Genomic DNA, 15,735 nt, shown 5'->3' with positions numbered 1-15,735 from the left:
GCACTGAGACAACATAGCTGTGCTTCAGAAAACATCAGCTTAACTGCTGAGATAGTCGCTGAAACAACAGTAGTTAATTCAGTGTGTGTGTTTGTGCATTTGGTTTGGCAGATCCTTATGACTCCTCCTCAGGTTCTCTGCAGCTCATCTCCATAAATCCAATGGCAGCTCCACCCACCTACTCACAACCACCATCTTCTGACCGCAGCCAGGACTCAACTGTCCTAAATGGAGAGGTACCTACGCTTATACACGCCATAGTGCTGAGTAGTATTCACAAAATAAAACATCATTATCTTTATGTAAGGTCACTTAATATCAGATTGCATGACTGTAGTTAATGAACTCATGCTTCCCAAATGCTGACACTCTATGATATTTTACAAATATGTTTTATTCTGCTACAACTGTACAAAGGCAAATGGTCTATACAATATTCTTTGGGGAAGGGGGAATTATATTTTTGATTTTTAAGGCTTCAGTGTTTTGTGCTGTTATTCCTGAATCTGCTTCTCATGAATTGAGAGGAATCTATGAAATGCTTACATCCTCTGGCCCCAGTTAATTTTCAGTTAAATTAGTACATAAAAGTTGTAAAAGCATATATTTATACTAATATATTTTATTGTGTGTGTATAATTAGTTGACCAATGGGAAATCCACAGTTCTCTCGCACTCTCTTTCTCTGTCTGTCTCTCTTTCTCTCTCTGTCTGTCTATCTCTCTCTCTCTCTGTCTCTCTCAGGTGAACTTGGCTCTGAAGCAGAAGTCAGACATAGAGCACTACAGGAATAAGCTGAGGCTGAAGGCTAAGAGGAAGGGTTATTATGACTTTCCATCAGGGGAGGGCAGTGGCAGCTCTAAGGCTGTTAATCAGAGATACAGGCATGGTCAGGAGAGAGCCATCCACCCTCACAGTCCTGTGACACACTCACCGGTCAGAGCTCCAGAACACGAAGAAGAGCGGAGTTCCACTTATGTCAAATCTCGCAGGAGGTCAGTTTGTTTTGAAGTATGTGCGGTCATTTGTGCATTTTTTAAAACTAAAACCTAACTCTTTTCAGCTCAGACAGTCAGCACTGTATTTACGCTGTGCCTTTAGGAAATATCTGACGGAAGCATCAGCTCAGGACATTAAGCTTACGTCTGCCCATTACTCTCCTCAGAAAAAGCCTGAAAGTAGGCAAAGCTGGGTAAAATAGATGCCATCACATTTGCAGTTAGATCAGATATCTGTCGCTGACTGTACTGATAGCCATTAGCTGACCCAAGACATTGGCTGTCCTTGCTTTGGCAATGTTAAAATAAGTGGAACGCTGGCCTTTTGTCTGGGTTTAATCATTTGATTTTATTTTTCTGAGCTGTGGATTAACTCATCGGCTGTGTGTGTAATCGTCAGTAATTGGCTCCTTGCTCCACAGTGAGGGGGTTCTAGTGTTCTGCTTCAGCCCTGACGCCTGATAAGAGGATTTGCCTAATTTGGACCCTGTTTTGAATCACTTGCTTATATGAAGCCTCAGCTTTGTTTGCCTGTTCAGTTTAAGAATTTACTCCCATTCATTTAACCAGATGATGAAAAAGCAAGCAGGATTGGGTTGTCTGGGACATTTCCCTGTTGCCCACAACAGGCTTAACATATACACTGTTAGAAAAACTGTCACTGTAGTGGTACTCCTCAAAAGTACATTTCTGCACCTTTAGTTACCTTTTTGTATTGTAATTGTAAACAGCTTGCATCTCTGTCACACAGCTTTAGGGTCCTGGGGCTGTGGATTTGAGCCCTGTTTTAGGTGACTGTCTATGAGGAGTTCAGTGTGTATTTCCCCTTTCTGTGTGGGTTTTCTTCAGGTGCTCCAGTTTCCTCCCACGGTCTAAAAACACACGTTGGTAGGTGGTCTGGCTACACCAGAGTGTCCATAGGTGTGCGTGTGTGAGTGAATGGGAGAGTGTATGTGTGAGTGTATGTCACCCTTTGAAAGACTAGTTCACGGGTATTAAGTTCAGGGTTGCAGTGGGCCTGGAGCCTACCCAGGCAGTAACACACCCTGGATGAGGCACCAGTCTATAACCAGGCAGCACACACTCACTCATTCATTCACACATATGGACACTTTTGAGTCGCCAATCTGTCAGTAGGCATAGTAGCCAATCCACCTCCCAATCTGCTGTTTTTGGACTCTGAGAGGGAATCGGAGCACCTGGAGGAAACTCCTCACAGATTGGCACACAGAGCATGGTTTGAAACCACAACCTTAAGACCCTGGAGCTACATGAAAGTGACACTACCTGTTCAGCCACCATGCAACACATGAGAGAAAAGTCTGTAGTTAAAAATTACAATTAACTGCGCTTATAATTAATGATATATGAAACAGAAAAAATATTATCAGCTATAGAGAACAGATGGGTTTTATTCTCTTTTTAAGTGCCTAAATGATTCAGTACAGCACAGTATTTGTAGTAGGTGCACACAGCGGTCAAATGACTGGCTTTTTGCAAGTGTAGCTTGTGATCAATAACAGCAATTTTTTCTTTGAAGCAATAAAGATTAAGAATTACTGGAGTTTAATATATCAACAATCTTGTGCTACATGACAACTTCAAGAATTGCACAGCTCTAATTCAACACTCTTCAAGAATTTCTGAGAACCATCTCCTTGTGTTTTTGATGAGAAGTGCTTTTGATTATTTTTTTCCACATTGACAGCAGAAAGCTGTGCTGCTGTGTAATCTGCCCATTGCCTAGCTGACTGCACAGACACGGGCCACTGATGAAGTCTGCTTATGCTGCACAGTCATCATTTTCTTCTTAATAAAGTATTTTTTATCAGCTCATGTTGCTGGCCTGTATTTTACACCCTGTAGAACACAATCACGATGTGCAGTGTGTGTTTTGTGTTTTTGAATACATTTATATTATTACTCCTGGACAGGTCACTCAAGATATCGCACAAGTACAAGCTATAAATGTGTAATGTGACTGGTAATTATGTCCCATGGTGCTCCTTCCAGCCTAGCAATTGTGTGTGTGTGTGTGTGTGTGTGTGTGTATTCCTGTGCTGGATCTACAGGGAGTCTCAGACGAGATATCCACCATATCGCAGCAGGCAGTCCCTCAACAGTCCGAGCCCTGGAGGCACTGAGATGGACTTGTTGGTCATGAGGGAAAGACCCAGGAAGGGTATACGCAACAGTGGCTACGACGTGAGTATTCAGAACTCGTGTCTCTTAACATGACAATCAATTTGTGTGGTAGTTGCAAGACAGTGCCAACTTTAGTTGTCAAAGCAAGAAAATATTAGGCTTAAAACAAAGCATTTCATTTGTTTTTGTTCTGTTTACACACTATGTTTGTGTAACATCATTCTTTAATACCAAATTTACTACGTAAATCTGTGTTTTTATGTGTTTGCTAACACTGTGTGCTCCAACCATTGGGAATATCTGTGGTGTCAGCCAGTGCTGGGTGCTGGGCAAGACAAAATCAGGCAAATATATACAACCCCAGTCCACTCCAAAATACCAACAACAGCTTTTGATTTTTAAGTAATCAAAAAAATATATAATAATAAGTAGGCAACCCTGACTCTGAACTGGATGAGTGGTTACCGACAATGAATGAATAAGTAGGTATGTTTACAGCACATGTTTAAATATGTAGTTTTGTTCGGAAACGTCTTTTGTTCACAATGTACATACTTTATATAATTCCATATAAGTTCATATCTGACCATGTATCATACAGTATAAAGGGTTCACAGTATGAAAGTATGAAGTGTAAATGTGACTTTCAAATGAAGTAGTAGATCGAGGGATGTATATATGAATGGGATAAATGAATGGCAAATTTCTAACAACAGTTATAGAATAATTACCATTTGATTTAATTCCAACTTGCCTATTCAGTGCTAAAAGCTTGTTCCATTAGCAGAGTGTAAGTAAAGACATTATAGCAGAGTCTTCACAGAGAGAAGCAACACAGTTGGCTTACAATCATTGTTTGAGGCTTTTGACAGTATGTCATGGCTGGACCAAAGGATACCATAAGAGATAACTGAAAACTAATTAATATTTTTGTGTGAAGAGACCTGAAGGGTTGGATTTTGAGAAGGAGGTTTGAATTCGACCGTCACTATGGAAACAGCACACACTTGTAGACCCTCCTGGATTACTGATGTGTGAAAGAAAAGCATGAAGCATTTTATGACTCTATACTCAATGGATTTGGAAAAAAAACTGATTTCAACAGCTAGTGGAATACAAGTGTCCTACAAAAGTGTTCTTTATGAGCGGAAACAAACATACTGCCATACTTGCTTATTTTTTTTTATTATCTATGGAATAACAAGGAAAAGCTGGCTGACCATTGCAAGAAGCCATAGTTCTCTCAGTAAACTACGGTTAAGAACATGGATATGGCTCTGTTGATACATGTGAAAATTCATGGATACTGGTGAGATTACTGCAGATCCTCATGGCTGGCCTCTGCTTTATGGGGGACCTAATTTATAAGCCCTAGTGAGCTCATATCCTCAATCCCAGGCACATGGCACATTACACACTGTTGATCCCAGGCACATGGCACATTACACACTGTTGTTCCCAGGCACATGGCACATTACACACGAGTACACACCCTTAAAAGCTGAAGCGGGGAGGTGAACTCATATATTTTTGGGCAGGAGTTCAGGGTGGCTTCTGAAATGTGTATAAAGCCAAACCCTCTTTGGATAGATGAAAATGCAAGAAAAAGGAGTGGAGAAAGGTTGGAGGTTGGAGCAAGTTTGTCTGACACACACACATTATATATATATATAGGGCTGAGGGAAGGAGTTTGGGCATGGTCCTTCAATTATAAATGTGTTCCCCATTTCCAGAAAGTTGGGACATGTTCTAATGCATTGATTGGCTTTGTTTTAAAATATTTGAACAATGGCTAGTGTCCCACAGCGTTATTTCTGCTTTTTCATAAGCTTCACATTAGTAGACTAGATATTTAAGGTGGGTGAAGTTTGGGACAGAACATTTATCGGCCAGTGGAATGTGTCCAACCTCTTAAGGTGGAACTCAAAATGTGAATCAGAAACTGGTAAATAAACATATTTTGGAGTGATATTTTGACAGTCACTTTCACCTGAAAGTTTAATACTGTACTCTGCCATCTTGCATGTACAGTGCTGTGTGTGTAGTCACTCACTTGTATCATGAGTAGGACAAAACCAAATGTGAGTATGACCAGTGTTTCCACACGATGGAGTTAATGTGCTTGTGCAGTCCGCGAGGCTATGAAAACAGATCAGAGAACAACACACTCACTCACTCTCTCTCTCTCTCTCACACACACACACACACACACACAGAATGTGTGACTTCATTCTCTGCTCAGGATGCCTTTACTCCAATATACTGTTACGGAGAAATCAGTCATTTGCATTTATAAATACATATTCGGCACAAAGTGTTGAACCATGACCCTTGCTTGTGTGTAAAGACTGACCAAGCTTCTGCTGAGTGTACTTTTATACTCAGTATGCAAAACAATAGTTGTTGATGACTTCGCCTGTTACCAGTTAAACTGCACATTGTCGAACCATACAGAACACTTTAAGTTGTATATATTTTAAGTCCGGTTTGGCCTCTAAACCAGCTTTTTTTTTGGTGTGTTGCAGGCCTTTACAAAATACAATTAAATCTGTCAGTGAAAACACTAAAAATGTTTTCTTTGTACTTTTAACAGTTACCGTATTTTCCGCACTATAAGGCGCACCTAAATAACTCAAATTATCTCAAAAGCCAACAGTGCGCCTTATAATCCGGTGCGCCTTATATATGGACCAATATTGAGCCAGGTCTCGCAACTACGGTAAGCAGCCGCCTACTTCATTTTCTTCCGCGCGCGGTGCATGCTGGATATATACCTGTATATATATTTCATTTCCATTTGTTTTTTATGTAAAGACCCCAAAATGGCTCCTATTAAGAGACACGCATATGACGCAGAGTTTAAACTCAAGGCGATCAGTCACGCAGAAGAACACGGGAATAGAGGAATAACTTAGTAAAGTGAGCTTTACGTGTTTATTTTGTGTGTTGTGTGATTTTAACGTTTGAGCAACGTTGAGTTATTGATATATTGTTATCGCTTTGCACTATTTCGAGTGTTACTATATTGTGATTGTTATTATTATTGAATCGAGGAGAAGTTCCCCTCCCCCCACTATGTGGGGTAAATTAACATTGCACTACATGCTTTACCTTAAACTACGCTGGGTTGTAATCTATTAATAAAGTTGAACTGACCTATCTGACTGTTTTGTTGACATTCCCTTTAGCGCAGCTCCATCTAATTGATGCATAACGTAACCCCCGGCCTCTACTGTAGCGTCTATTGTATGCGCCTTATAATCCGGTGCGCCTTATATATGGACAAAGTTTTAAAATAGGTCATTCAATGAAGGTGCGCCTTATAATCCGGTGCGCCTTATAGTGCGGAAAATACGGTACATAAAATTCAAGTGATTTCACAAATTATTTTTTAGGGATTTTATGGCAGTGTCCCAACTTTCCTGGAAATGGAGATTTATAAGTAAATACACACACGTCCATTTCCAGGAATAATTCTCAGTGCATTTGGCAGCATAACCCTGTGCTCTAGATAAAGTAATGCAAGTACTGTATATTGAATATGGTATTGTCTCCATTAATACAGTTAAAATAACCTTGCTTCTGCTTTGGCAAGGTGCCTGACTTCTTTAGAGTGCACACATTTTTAGTCCAGTCATGTTCACACTGACGTTTGTCCCTGAACTTCTTTAATAGGATCAATTACTGGCTGGCTTTAATGGTTTATATAGTGGAGAGACTGAGAATGCTCACTTAAGCTGGCAGTGATCAACTCTATTACGTAATTGTAAATCGGCTATAAGTATGAAAATTTATTCGATTTTTTAATTATTGTCCTGCTCAGCTGAAACAAACAGATTGTGTTAATTTGCAGATTCTTGTCATATTTTGGTTATTTTATTAACCTACGTCAGGCTAATCAGAATACATTGACTTAAATATAGTTTACTGCATACCTAAATAAGTTTAGAGGACAAAAAACAATTGTTTCACCAATGCTCACCTCCAGTCCTGTCGGGTAAACAGTACACTAATCTCATCTTACTTTTGCATTCATTCTAGAAAGGACACAACACTGACCTAATCACATACCAGAATGAAAATTGTGTATGTGTAACTGGTTTCATGATGGACATGGCCGTTTTCTCCATATTTTTAAAAAATATTAATCACAGAAATTAATGTTCTGCAGACTTCTAAGGGTTAAAATAGTTGTCATCAGGTCTTCTCCATATGTTTCGAACATGAGATGCAGCTGTGATTTCATTCCTTACTCTGTGTTTGTTTTTTAGACTGAACCAGAGATCATTGAAGAGACTGATGTGGATAGACTGGCTGCTCGCCGTCACTATGTGTATGGACGGCAGGCCAAAGGTCACTCTGAGACATCCACTTTGAGCTCACAGCCCTCTATAGATGAAGTCCGTCAGCAGATGCACCTGCTTTTAGAAGAGGCCTTTAGCTTGGCCTCTGCTGGCCACTCCACTTCCAGCAGGAGGCGCCACTACCACCACCCTCACCATCAGCACCAGCATCTGGGCCCATACAGCCCAGGACCCCCCATCCCCTACACAGAGGTGGTGACCAGTGCTCCGGGCACCATGAACCAGAGCAGAGGAGGCCTGCAGTGGGTACCAGCGTATGGTCAAGACGTCTATCAGTGTAGTCTGAGAAAACCGGTGAGTCTGCAGCATCTTATTTTACAGATACATTCATTCATTCATTCATTATCTGTAACCGCTTATCCAGTTCAGGGTCGCGGTGGTCCAGAGCCTACCTGGAATCATTGGGCGCAAGGCAGGAATACACCCTGGAGGGGGCGCCACTCCTCCACAGGGCAACACAGACACACACATACAGACACACACACACATTCACTCACACCTACGGACACTTTTGAGTTGCCAGTCCACCTACTAACGTGTGTTTTTGGACTGTGGGAGGAAACGGGAGCACCCGGAGGAAACCCACGCGGACACGGGGAGAACACACCAACTCCTCACAGACAGTGAGGAGCGGGAATCGAACCCACAACCTCCAGGTCCCTGGAGCTGTGTGACTGCGACACAACATGCTGCGCCACCATGCCGCCCTTTGCAGATACATGGACATACATAATAAAAGATTTCAATTTCACATTACAAGGACAGTACAAGCATCAACAAAGTAACAGTACTCACCATAGCAATGGATGCAGCATAGAACTGTTTAACAGACTTGAAAGTAGGTGTATTCTACTAATTAAAGTACAAATAAATGCAGTACTTATTTATATGCATAAATATACATAGACTACAATTGCTTCACAGACCAAAGCTAGGAACATACGACTGATGCAAGGACCAAAAAAAGTGCACTTCTGTGACAGTAACCTGCCACTGAACATGCTCCTATTTTCCATGATGTTGTACAGTGGGTAACCATCATTATCCATGATTAAGAGTAGCTTGCACAGTGTCCTTCTCTCGATCAACTTAACTACGGAATCAAGCTCCACATGGACCACTGATCCCGCTTACCTCACCAGCTTGTTTGGCACATCTAATCTCATTTTTCACCAGCACACCACAGCATACAAATGACAGCTGGCAACCATGGATTCTGTGGTTGAGGCTGTGTGTGCTTTGTAAATATGGAAAGTCTAGGAAATACTTTTACAAGTATTCTCTTGTAGCCTCAATTGTATGACCCCGAATATAATGGTGCTGAAAAAATGTTTTTCATCTTTTCAGCTGAAGAAAAATGTTCTTAACTTTGTTCTAAAATGTTCTAATTGAATCTTATGGTAAAATATAACCATTTAAATGGCAAGAATTAGACACAAAATTGGTTACAACAGCAAAGATATAGAATGACACTTTGACTAAGAAATGAAATTTTACAACTAGTTTTACAGTTCTAATAAACTAAATCATATAATGAATTGTTTAATGTGACAGCAATGTGTAAAATGAGGTATGTGATACCAATACATTACCACACCTCCCCCGCCAGAATAAATTATCACAATACATATGCCATACTGTGTATCTTCAGACTTTTTTTCCCAGCACACACTTCAGATATGTTTGTCTATATACGTCCTGCTCCATTAGTTATCCTGCTTCTGATGAATATTTCACTGTGCAGACCTTCAGATTCACTCAGCTGCCAGAGATGGCAATAGGCTCCCCTCCGCCCATCCCCCCCAGAACAGGACCACCACCTGGAACCTCACTGAGAAGGTGAGAGCAATAGCCAGATGACATGAGTTATCTTCAGCCTGAGATTAAATGCTTCAAGTTGGCCATCTTGTGGTGAGCCTGAGAAGGTGCATTCCTGATGACGTTTTCAATTTCTCTAGGTCCTCCTCCGATCTTGGCCCAAAGGCTCAGAGCTCTGAATCATCTGTACCAGACGTGCAGAGTCAGCATGGCAGCACCCCTTATGCACCCCTCAACAGAACACCACTCCCACCTGTTTCCACAGAGCCTATACCCAACCACTCAGGTGTGTACTGTTAGATATGGAATGAATGCTGCTGTTCTATAATTCTGCAGGAAACAACTGTGATTCTCTTGCATCGTCACCAAAGATGTTGCTGCTGTTCTCATAATGGAGTAACAATCCTAGAGCTCAGACCCAAACAGTATCACAAGAAGCAGAAAGTGTAACAATTTATGCCATTCCATCAGAATTATTGTGTAAGTTTAAATAAATAAATAAATAAATAAATACATTATTTTGAGAGCAGAGATGCTAAAATTGTGGCTTGTGGGCAACTGATGATGATGTTTAATTTGGGTTTAATCAAGCTCCATTTACCCAAAGTGAAAACATTATATATCATTTGTTAGGTTGTTTTATTTTATACTGTATTTACATTTTACATTTTACTTTTATCCATTCAATTAATAACTTTATATTTATATGCATTTAACTTGATACATCCTCTTTAATTGTATAATGTTTTATCTTATTGGTCCCTGGCCCAAAATGGATCTGTCCCCTCAAGACTAAGTTTGGTCATCCATATATGAGAGGATTTACAACACTACTTTAACAAAGCCATTTGGTTCTTTTACTTTTTTAAGCATTCAGTTCTATATTAATTGACACTTTTTGAAATACACTGCCAAAAAAACGTCACACACTCTAATATTTTGTTGGACCACCTTTAGCGTTGATTATGGCATGCATTTGTTGTGGCATCATTTCCACAAGCTTCTGCAATGTCACAACATTTATTTCTGTCCTGAGTTGCATTAATCTTATATTGATGATGATTTGGACCACTGCGCAAAGTCTTCTCAAGCACATCACAAAGATTCTCAATGGGGTTCAGGTCTGGACTCTGTGGTGGCCAATCCATGTGTGAAAATGATGTGTCATGCTCCCTGAACCACTCTTTCACAATTTGAGCCCAATGAATCCTGGCATTGTCATCTTGGAATATGCCTGTGCTATCAGGGAAGAAAAAAATCCACTCATGGAATATCCTGGTCGTTCAGTATATTCAGGCAGTCAGCTGACCTCATTCTTTGGGCACATAACATTGCTGAGCATAGACCTGACCAAGTGCAGCAACCACAGATCATAGCACTGCCCCCACAGGCTTGTACGGTAGGCACTAGGCATGATCAGTACAGTGATCAGACCACATGACCTTCTTCCATTGCTCCAGAGCACTGATATTTATACTCCCTAGCAAATTGAAGCCATTTTTTGCCAGTAAGCCTCACTGATAAAGTGGTTTTCTTAAGGCTAGTTTTGTCCCAGTTCCTTGAGTTCTCTTCACATTGTGTGTGTGGAAATGTTCTTACTTTTACTCATAAAAATACCCCTGAATTGTACTGTTGTTTTTCTGCAATTTGATTTTACCAAACATTTAAGTGATCGCTGATCACAAACATTCAAGATTTTTTTCAGACCACATTTCTTCCTTGAAGATGTTTCCCCACTGTCCTTCCACTTTTTAATAATGCACTGGACAGTTCTTAACCCAATTTTAGTAGTTTCAGCGGTTTCCGTAGATGTTTTCTCTGCATGGTGCATGGCAATAATTTGACCCTTCTGAAACAGATTAACATCTTATCTTTCAACATGGTTGTGAAGCCACTCACTGCATCAGTTAGGTTTAAATAACTGAATAAGCTGAAACATCACCCATGCAGTAATTATCCAATGGGAGGCTCTTACCTACTTGCTTAGGTAAATCCATCTGTGACTTTTCTTTGGCCAGGCAGTGTATATATTTGTAGATTGGCATTGGCTTCCATTACTGTTTTATAGGAAACTCAGTACCAGGCCCTTCACTTCTTTGCGTTGGTTATGAAACCACTCACTATCTTTGTCTTCCACTTGTATTTGTGATGTCAAAAATGTAATACATATGAATGAGTTTTAGAAATGGCAGTATGGCTAAATTTATATAATTCTAGCATGAACTTGCTCCTGCCTCACATATTTTAAGCTACTCTGCTCAACCACACACCCAAAAAAAGGCAGCTACATAGGACTCTATGAGCAATACCATAAAACCTTCTTTTGGTTCCCTAAAGAACCGTGTTTTAAAAAGTGTTTGTAAAATATTAATTAATTTTATACATACACATGAACATTATACTATAATTCTCTGTACCCAGTGTATAGTCAGTGGTGTATTATATTATGTCTGTTTATATTATGACAGGTGTTTATTACCTGTAAAATGTAAATGTATCACTGAATTGCACTTCTTACATATCTCCATAGGAAACCCTATCACTGCTGTGTATGCCATTCCAGCCAGCAGGCCCGGATACACCGGCTATTTTATCTCAACACCACCTTCATCCTATCACAGCCCCTCCTGGATGTCTTACCCACCAGAGCCAGAGGACGTGCCCTCTCAGTGGGCTGATTCTGTAAGCCCCTCTCTCACACTTTATGGCCTCACATCAAGGACCCCCAATCCTGCTTCACAACCTGGCTCAAGTCCTTAGGGTCCAGCAAAACTGTACAGTAGCACAGAAAGATGCCTTTGAGTTAGCTTTTAACGGTGTGCTCTGTTTTAAGATTTTTAACGTACTCCACACTTGTGTGACTGTAGTGCTCCCCATTGTCGAGCTGGTCCTTGTGACATCAAAAACATTTTTATGTTTTCTTTAAGAATATTTCACACAGCAGTCACACTTATGTTCCAGACTGAAATTACTCTATTTAGCCATTGCTAAGAAAGCATTTTACAGTAAATAAGCAACATATAGTTACATAACCAAGAATTTCAGACTTTTTAAGAATGATCCCAGGTGGGAAAGCACTACAGCCAACACAGTTCTATTATTAAAGCCTGTGACTTCCAGTTCCTCCTTAAATTTTAACACATTTGGTAAGATCAATTCATTTAGCATATTAGAGTCATTAAAACTGGACTTCAGCTCTGTGGATCATGATTGGCCAGTCACCCATCCCTCTGCATTTCTCCATGTCGTCCTCTACTTACGAGGTGTGGGTTGGGGTGGGAGACATCCCCTTGGGTCTGTTACTACCTGCCATGTGACTTGCCATTTTGCACAAGACTCCTTGTCAGTTTGGAATGTTCTTCTTATCCCTGTTATGTGTCTGCCTGTTTCAACCAAAATGCCTTCACACAGTGTCTTTTTGCAGAACCAGTGTCATTTAGAAACCATTTGCTGAACTGAATTTATCGCTGGCGTTGAGTGGATGCAACAATATACTGGGGTAGTTGAGCACATTTCTTCAAATGAACACTTTTCTTTTTCTTCGATCATGGTTTGACCATTGTTTGTGAATTCACTTCTCATGGTCTGTAACAGAATTAACCCATTCAAGTAGGGTTCAAACTGTCTGTTTGAATCAGATGTTCATTTCTGTATTGATCCTTCCTTTTATTTTCTTTTATTGAGCGTGTTTTGTCCTTGTGTGCTTGTGTATAATTTCTCTTTTTTTGACTAATTCACTTAAGAAATTTTGCATACAGCTACAAAGAGTGAGATTCTGCAAATTCTGCATTTAGCAAAATAGATAGCCATCTCCTGTGTCATTTAATGAAACGTATCTAATACTAATTCCAGTTTTTCCTCTTACAGGTGCCCTTGCCTGGCTATGCAGAAGCCTTTCCGCACCCACGTTACCCACAAGGCAGTCCCCTCCTGTGGAAGCACAGCCAGGGCATGTCTCCTCAGGGGGCACCAGAGCAGCCTCCATCTGCGTCCATTGCAACTTCCCAGCAGAGCTTGACGGATCCAGGGGACGTGATAATTCCCAACACCCCCCTCAGCAGCCTCTCCACCTCTGCCCTAGTCAAGGCCATTCGCGATGAAGTGGCCAAACTAGCAAAGAAGCAAGCTGACATGTTTGAGTTCCAGGTCTAGAGGTCTTTGTGGTGACCAAGAGGACAAACTGCACACTCCTGTGCTCTTAAAAAATCCAGGAACTTTTCTGTGAAACGTCAGCATTTATGACTTTTGTACAGAGAAGGTGACATAGGCTCTTGTATTCTACTGATTACTCCTGTTACTGCAATTTCAATATTTATGTGTTTTCTGAAAAGCCTGTTTGTTGTTTCTACTGCTGTGTTTTTCCCTATTGTCCACTCTGGCAATATAGTTTAACAGACAGAATGGTTGGCCACAAGGCTCAGATCATCAGCATCACAAACCTTTCTCCATTTCCAGACTAGCAAGAGAATAGAAAGGCTGAATAATTATTAACGTTATGCAAGAATATGACAAGATTGTTTCATTTAAACTTTCATGTTTTTATGCTTCCAGTAGTAACATATCCATGACATGTCATAATGCATACCAAAAAAATACTTAAGTGTAATGTGAAGATAGTACAAGCAGGACATATTTTATCATCAGATATTTTAGTTTTGGATGACTCCAAAGGCGTATTTTATGTGAAATTTCTCAGACAGATGTTAAAAAAATAAATGACACCCCAAATAGAAACAAATAAACCAACATACACGTAATGTCATGCTCAGTAAATTATTTTGTTTGCTGAACGAACTGTTTAAAATGTACAGAATCATCCAAGATATGCTCTTTAAACATAACTGGATAGTTTACAGAATAAATGTTTTTGTTTATTCCCAAAATAATGCATTTATTTAGGCGTAAGGGCTTTCTTTTAATATTTATTATTATATGTCATTTGTATTTTAAAGTAACAGGTTTTGTTCTGGGTCCATATTTCTACTTTTTTTGTCATATAATTTTTATTTTAACAGTTTATGAATGTGATTTATGAAGGTCTCTAATTCAAAGAATTGATTGTATTGTAATTTTTAATAGTACTGTATAAAAAGCACTTTATTTCCAATTTTGCTCAGAAGGCTGTAAGGCTGTAAGCGTTGGGTTTTATCAGTCAAAAAATGATGGAAAGTCAGTACAATTACCCTTCTAGAATTTAGAATTTTGTGACGCTTTGCTGCAGTTCACTGACGTGCTGTACTACTACATTGAAAAATCACAGGTGTCTCAAGGAGTTCTTCATGTTATTTGTTATTACTTCAAAAAATGTATGCAAAAGCTTGGACACCCGTGGTCGCATTTTTTGTTGATTTTCTAAGTGGAAAATATGGCATCTTTTGCATGGTACAATATGGCAAAGTTCTGTTTAGTGCATAACTTACAATAAACACTCGTCATAACATACAAATTGTGCCATAAATTCTGCACAAACTGCATTTGGCTCTGTAATTTTTAACAAAGACTATTGGTATTTTAAGATGTGCCGAAGTATGTTTTCTCTAAAAGATGCATATTTATTTTCACTTAGAAAACGTAGTTTCACTTCTATGTTTTGCATACAACTATAAAAACAGCAGTTGGATAAGCGGCTTGTATATTCTAAATGGTGGATTTTTTTCTTGTTTTCCCTACTCATTAGCCCATAGTTTAACTCTCTTTGACAGTTTCAGTTATGTTTTCTCTCTCTCTAAAGAAACGGTTAATGTGAGACTGAAGGCTGAGAATGATAAAGACTGTAGAATAACTAAACCAAAATGCTGGTATACCCACCCCAACAAAACAAAACCCATAGCTACTTTTGCTATTTTAGTTTAATGCATTAACTCTTGTATTGACATTGACTGTTCATATGTGTAAATAATACTTTTTTTGGTAAGAGCATAAGTGCCAGACTTCTATCTACAGGCAAAGCTACTGATACAAGAAGCAGCGTTTGTAACATAGTCTGGTAACCAGAATGCATTTATAAATGCTTTGCTGTTCGAAATTTGCAACTGTTTTTTGCAAATAGACATAATTACTTATTTTCCCTCATGTTTTTTGTTCATAACACACCACACTGCTGATTTTAAAACTGAATCTAATAAAAGCAATGTTAAAGAAACAATTAGTGCCATGTTTGAGGAAACCTACTATTTCTATTACTAATACTATTCTTTTTTCTTTCTGTCATTAATTCAATTTCAATACCTGCAGAGTAGTAGGATGACATTTATTTTATTCTTCTAAAAAGAACACCTGTCTTCAAGTCTCATCTCTTTCTCATTTTAATACTGCTCCGTGCTCAAGATGCAATCTAAAAACAAAACAGAATACATTAGTTTTCTAAACTCTTATCGGTTAAAATACTAATATCTCTTATAACACGGATG

General features: G+C 39.4%; 1 protein-coding gene across 6 annotated transcripts in view; it reads left to right on the top strand.

The window, feature by feature from the left end:
* The window catches only part of kiaa1549lb (KIAA1549-like b), a 70,307-nt gene extending 54,872 nt beyond the window's left edge, over positions 1-15,435 (top strand). For 2 of the 6 annotated variants that reach the window (XM_066684940.1, XM_066684939.1), the window contains exons 15-22: positions 112-236; positions 745-995; positions 3,071-3,203; positions 7,415-7,801; positions 9,252-9,346; positions 9,466-9,611; positions 11,856-12,007; positions 13,193-15,435. In XM_066684940.1, coding sequence (XP_066541037.1) covers positions 112-236; positions 745-995; positions 3,071-3,203; positions 7,415-7,801; positions 9,252-9,346; positions 9,466-9,611; positions 11,856-12,007; positions 13,193-13,477 — 1,574 coding nt within the window. In that variant the 3' untranslated portion in view covers positions 13,478-15,435. Of the gene's footprint in view, positions 1-111; positions 237-744; positions 996-3,070; positions 3,204-7,414; positions 7,802-9,251; positions 9,347-9,465; positions 9,612-11,855; positions 12,008-12,736 lie in introns of all 6 variants that reach the window. The other 4 variants (XM_066684944.1, XM_066684942.1, XM_066684943.1 and 1 more) reach the window with 4 other exon arrangements.
* The last annotated feature ends 300 nt before the right edge of the window (positions 15,436-15,735 follow it).

The sequence above is a fragment of the Hoplias malabaricus genome, chromosome 11 (assembly GCF_029633855.1).
Source record: "Hoplias malabaricus isolate fHopMal1 chromosome 11, fHopMal1.hap1, whole genome shotgun sequence".
Lineage (NCBI taxonomy): Eukaryota > Metazoa > Chordata > Actinopteri > Characiformes > Erythrinidae > Hoplias > Hoplias malabaricus.
This window is presented reverse-complemented; position numbering and strand designations above follow the sequence as displayed.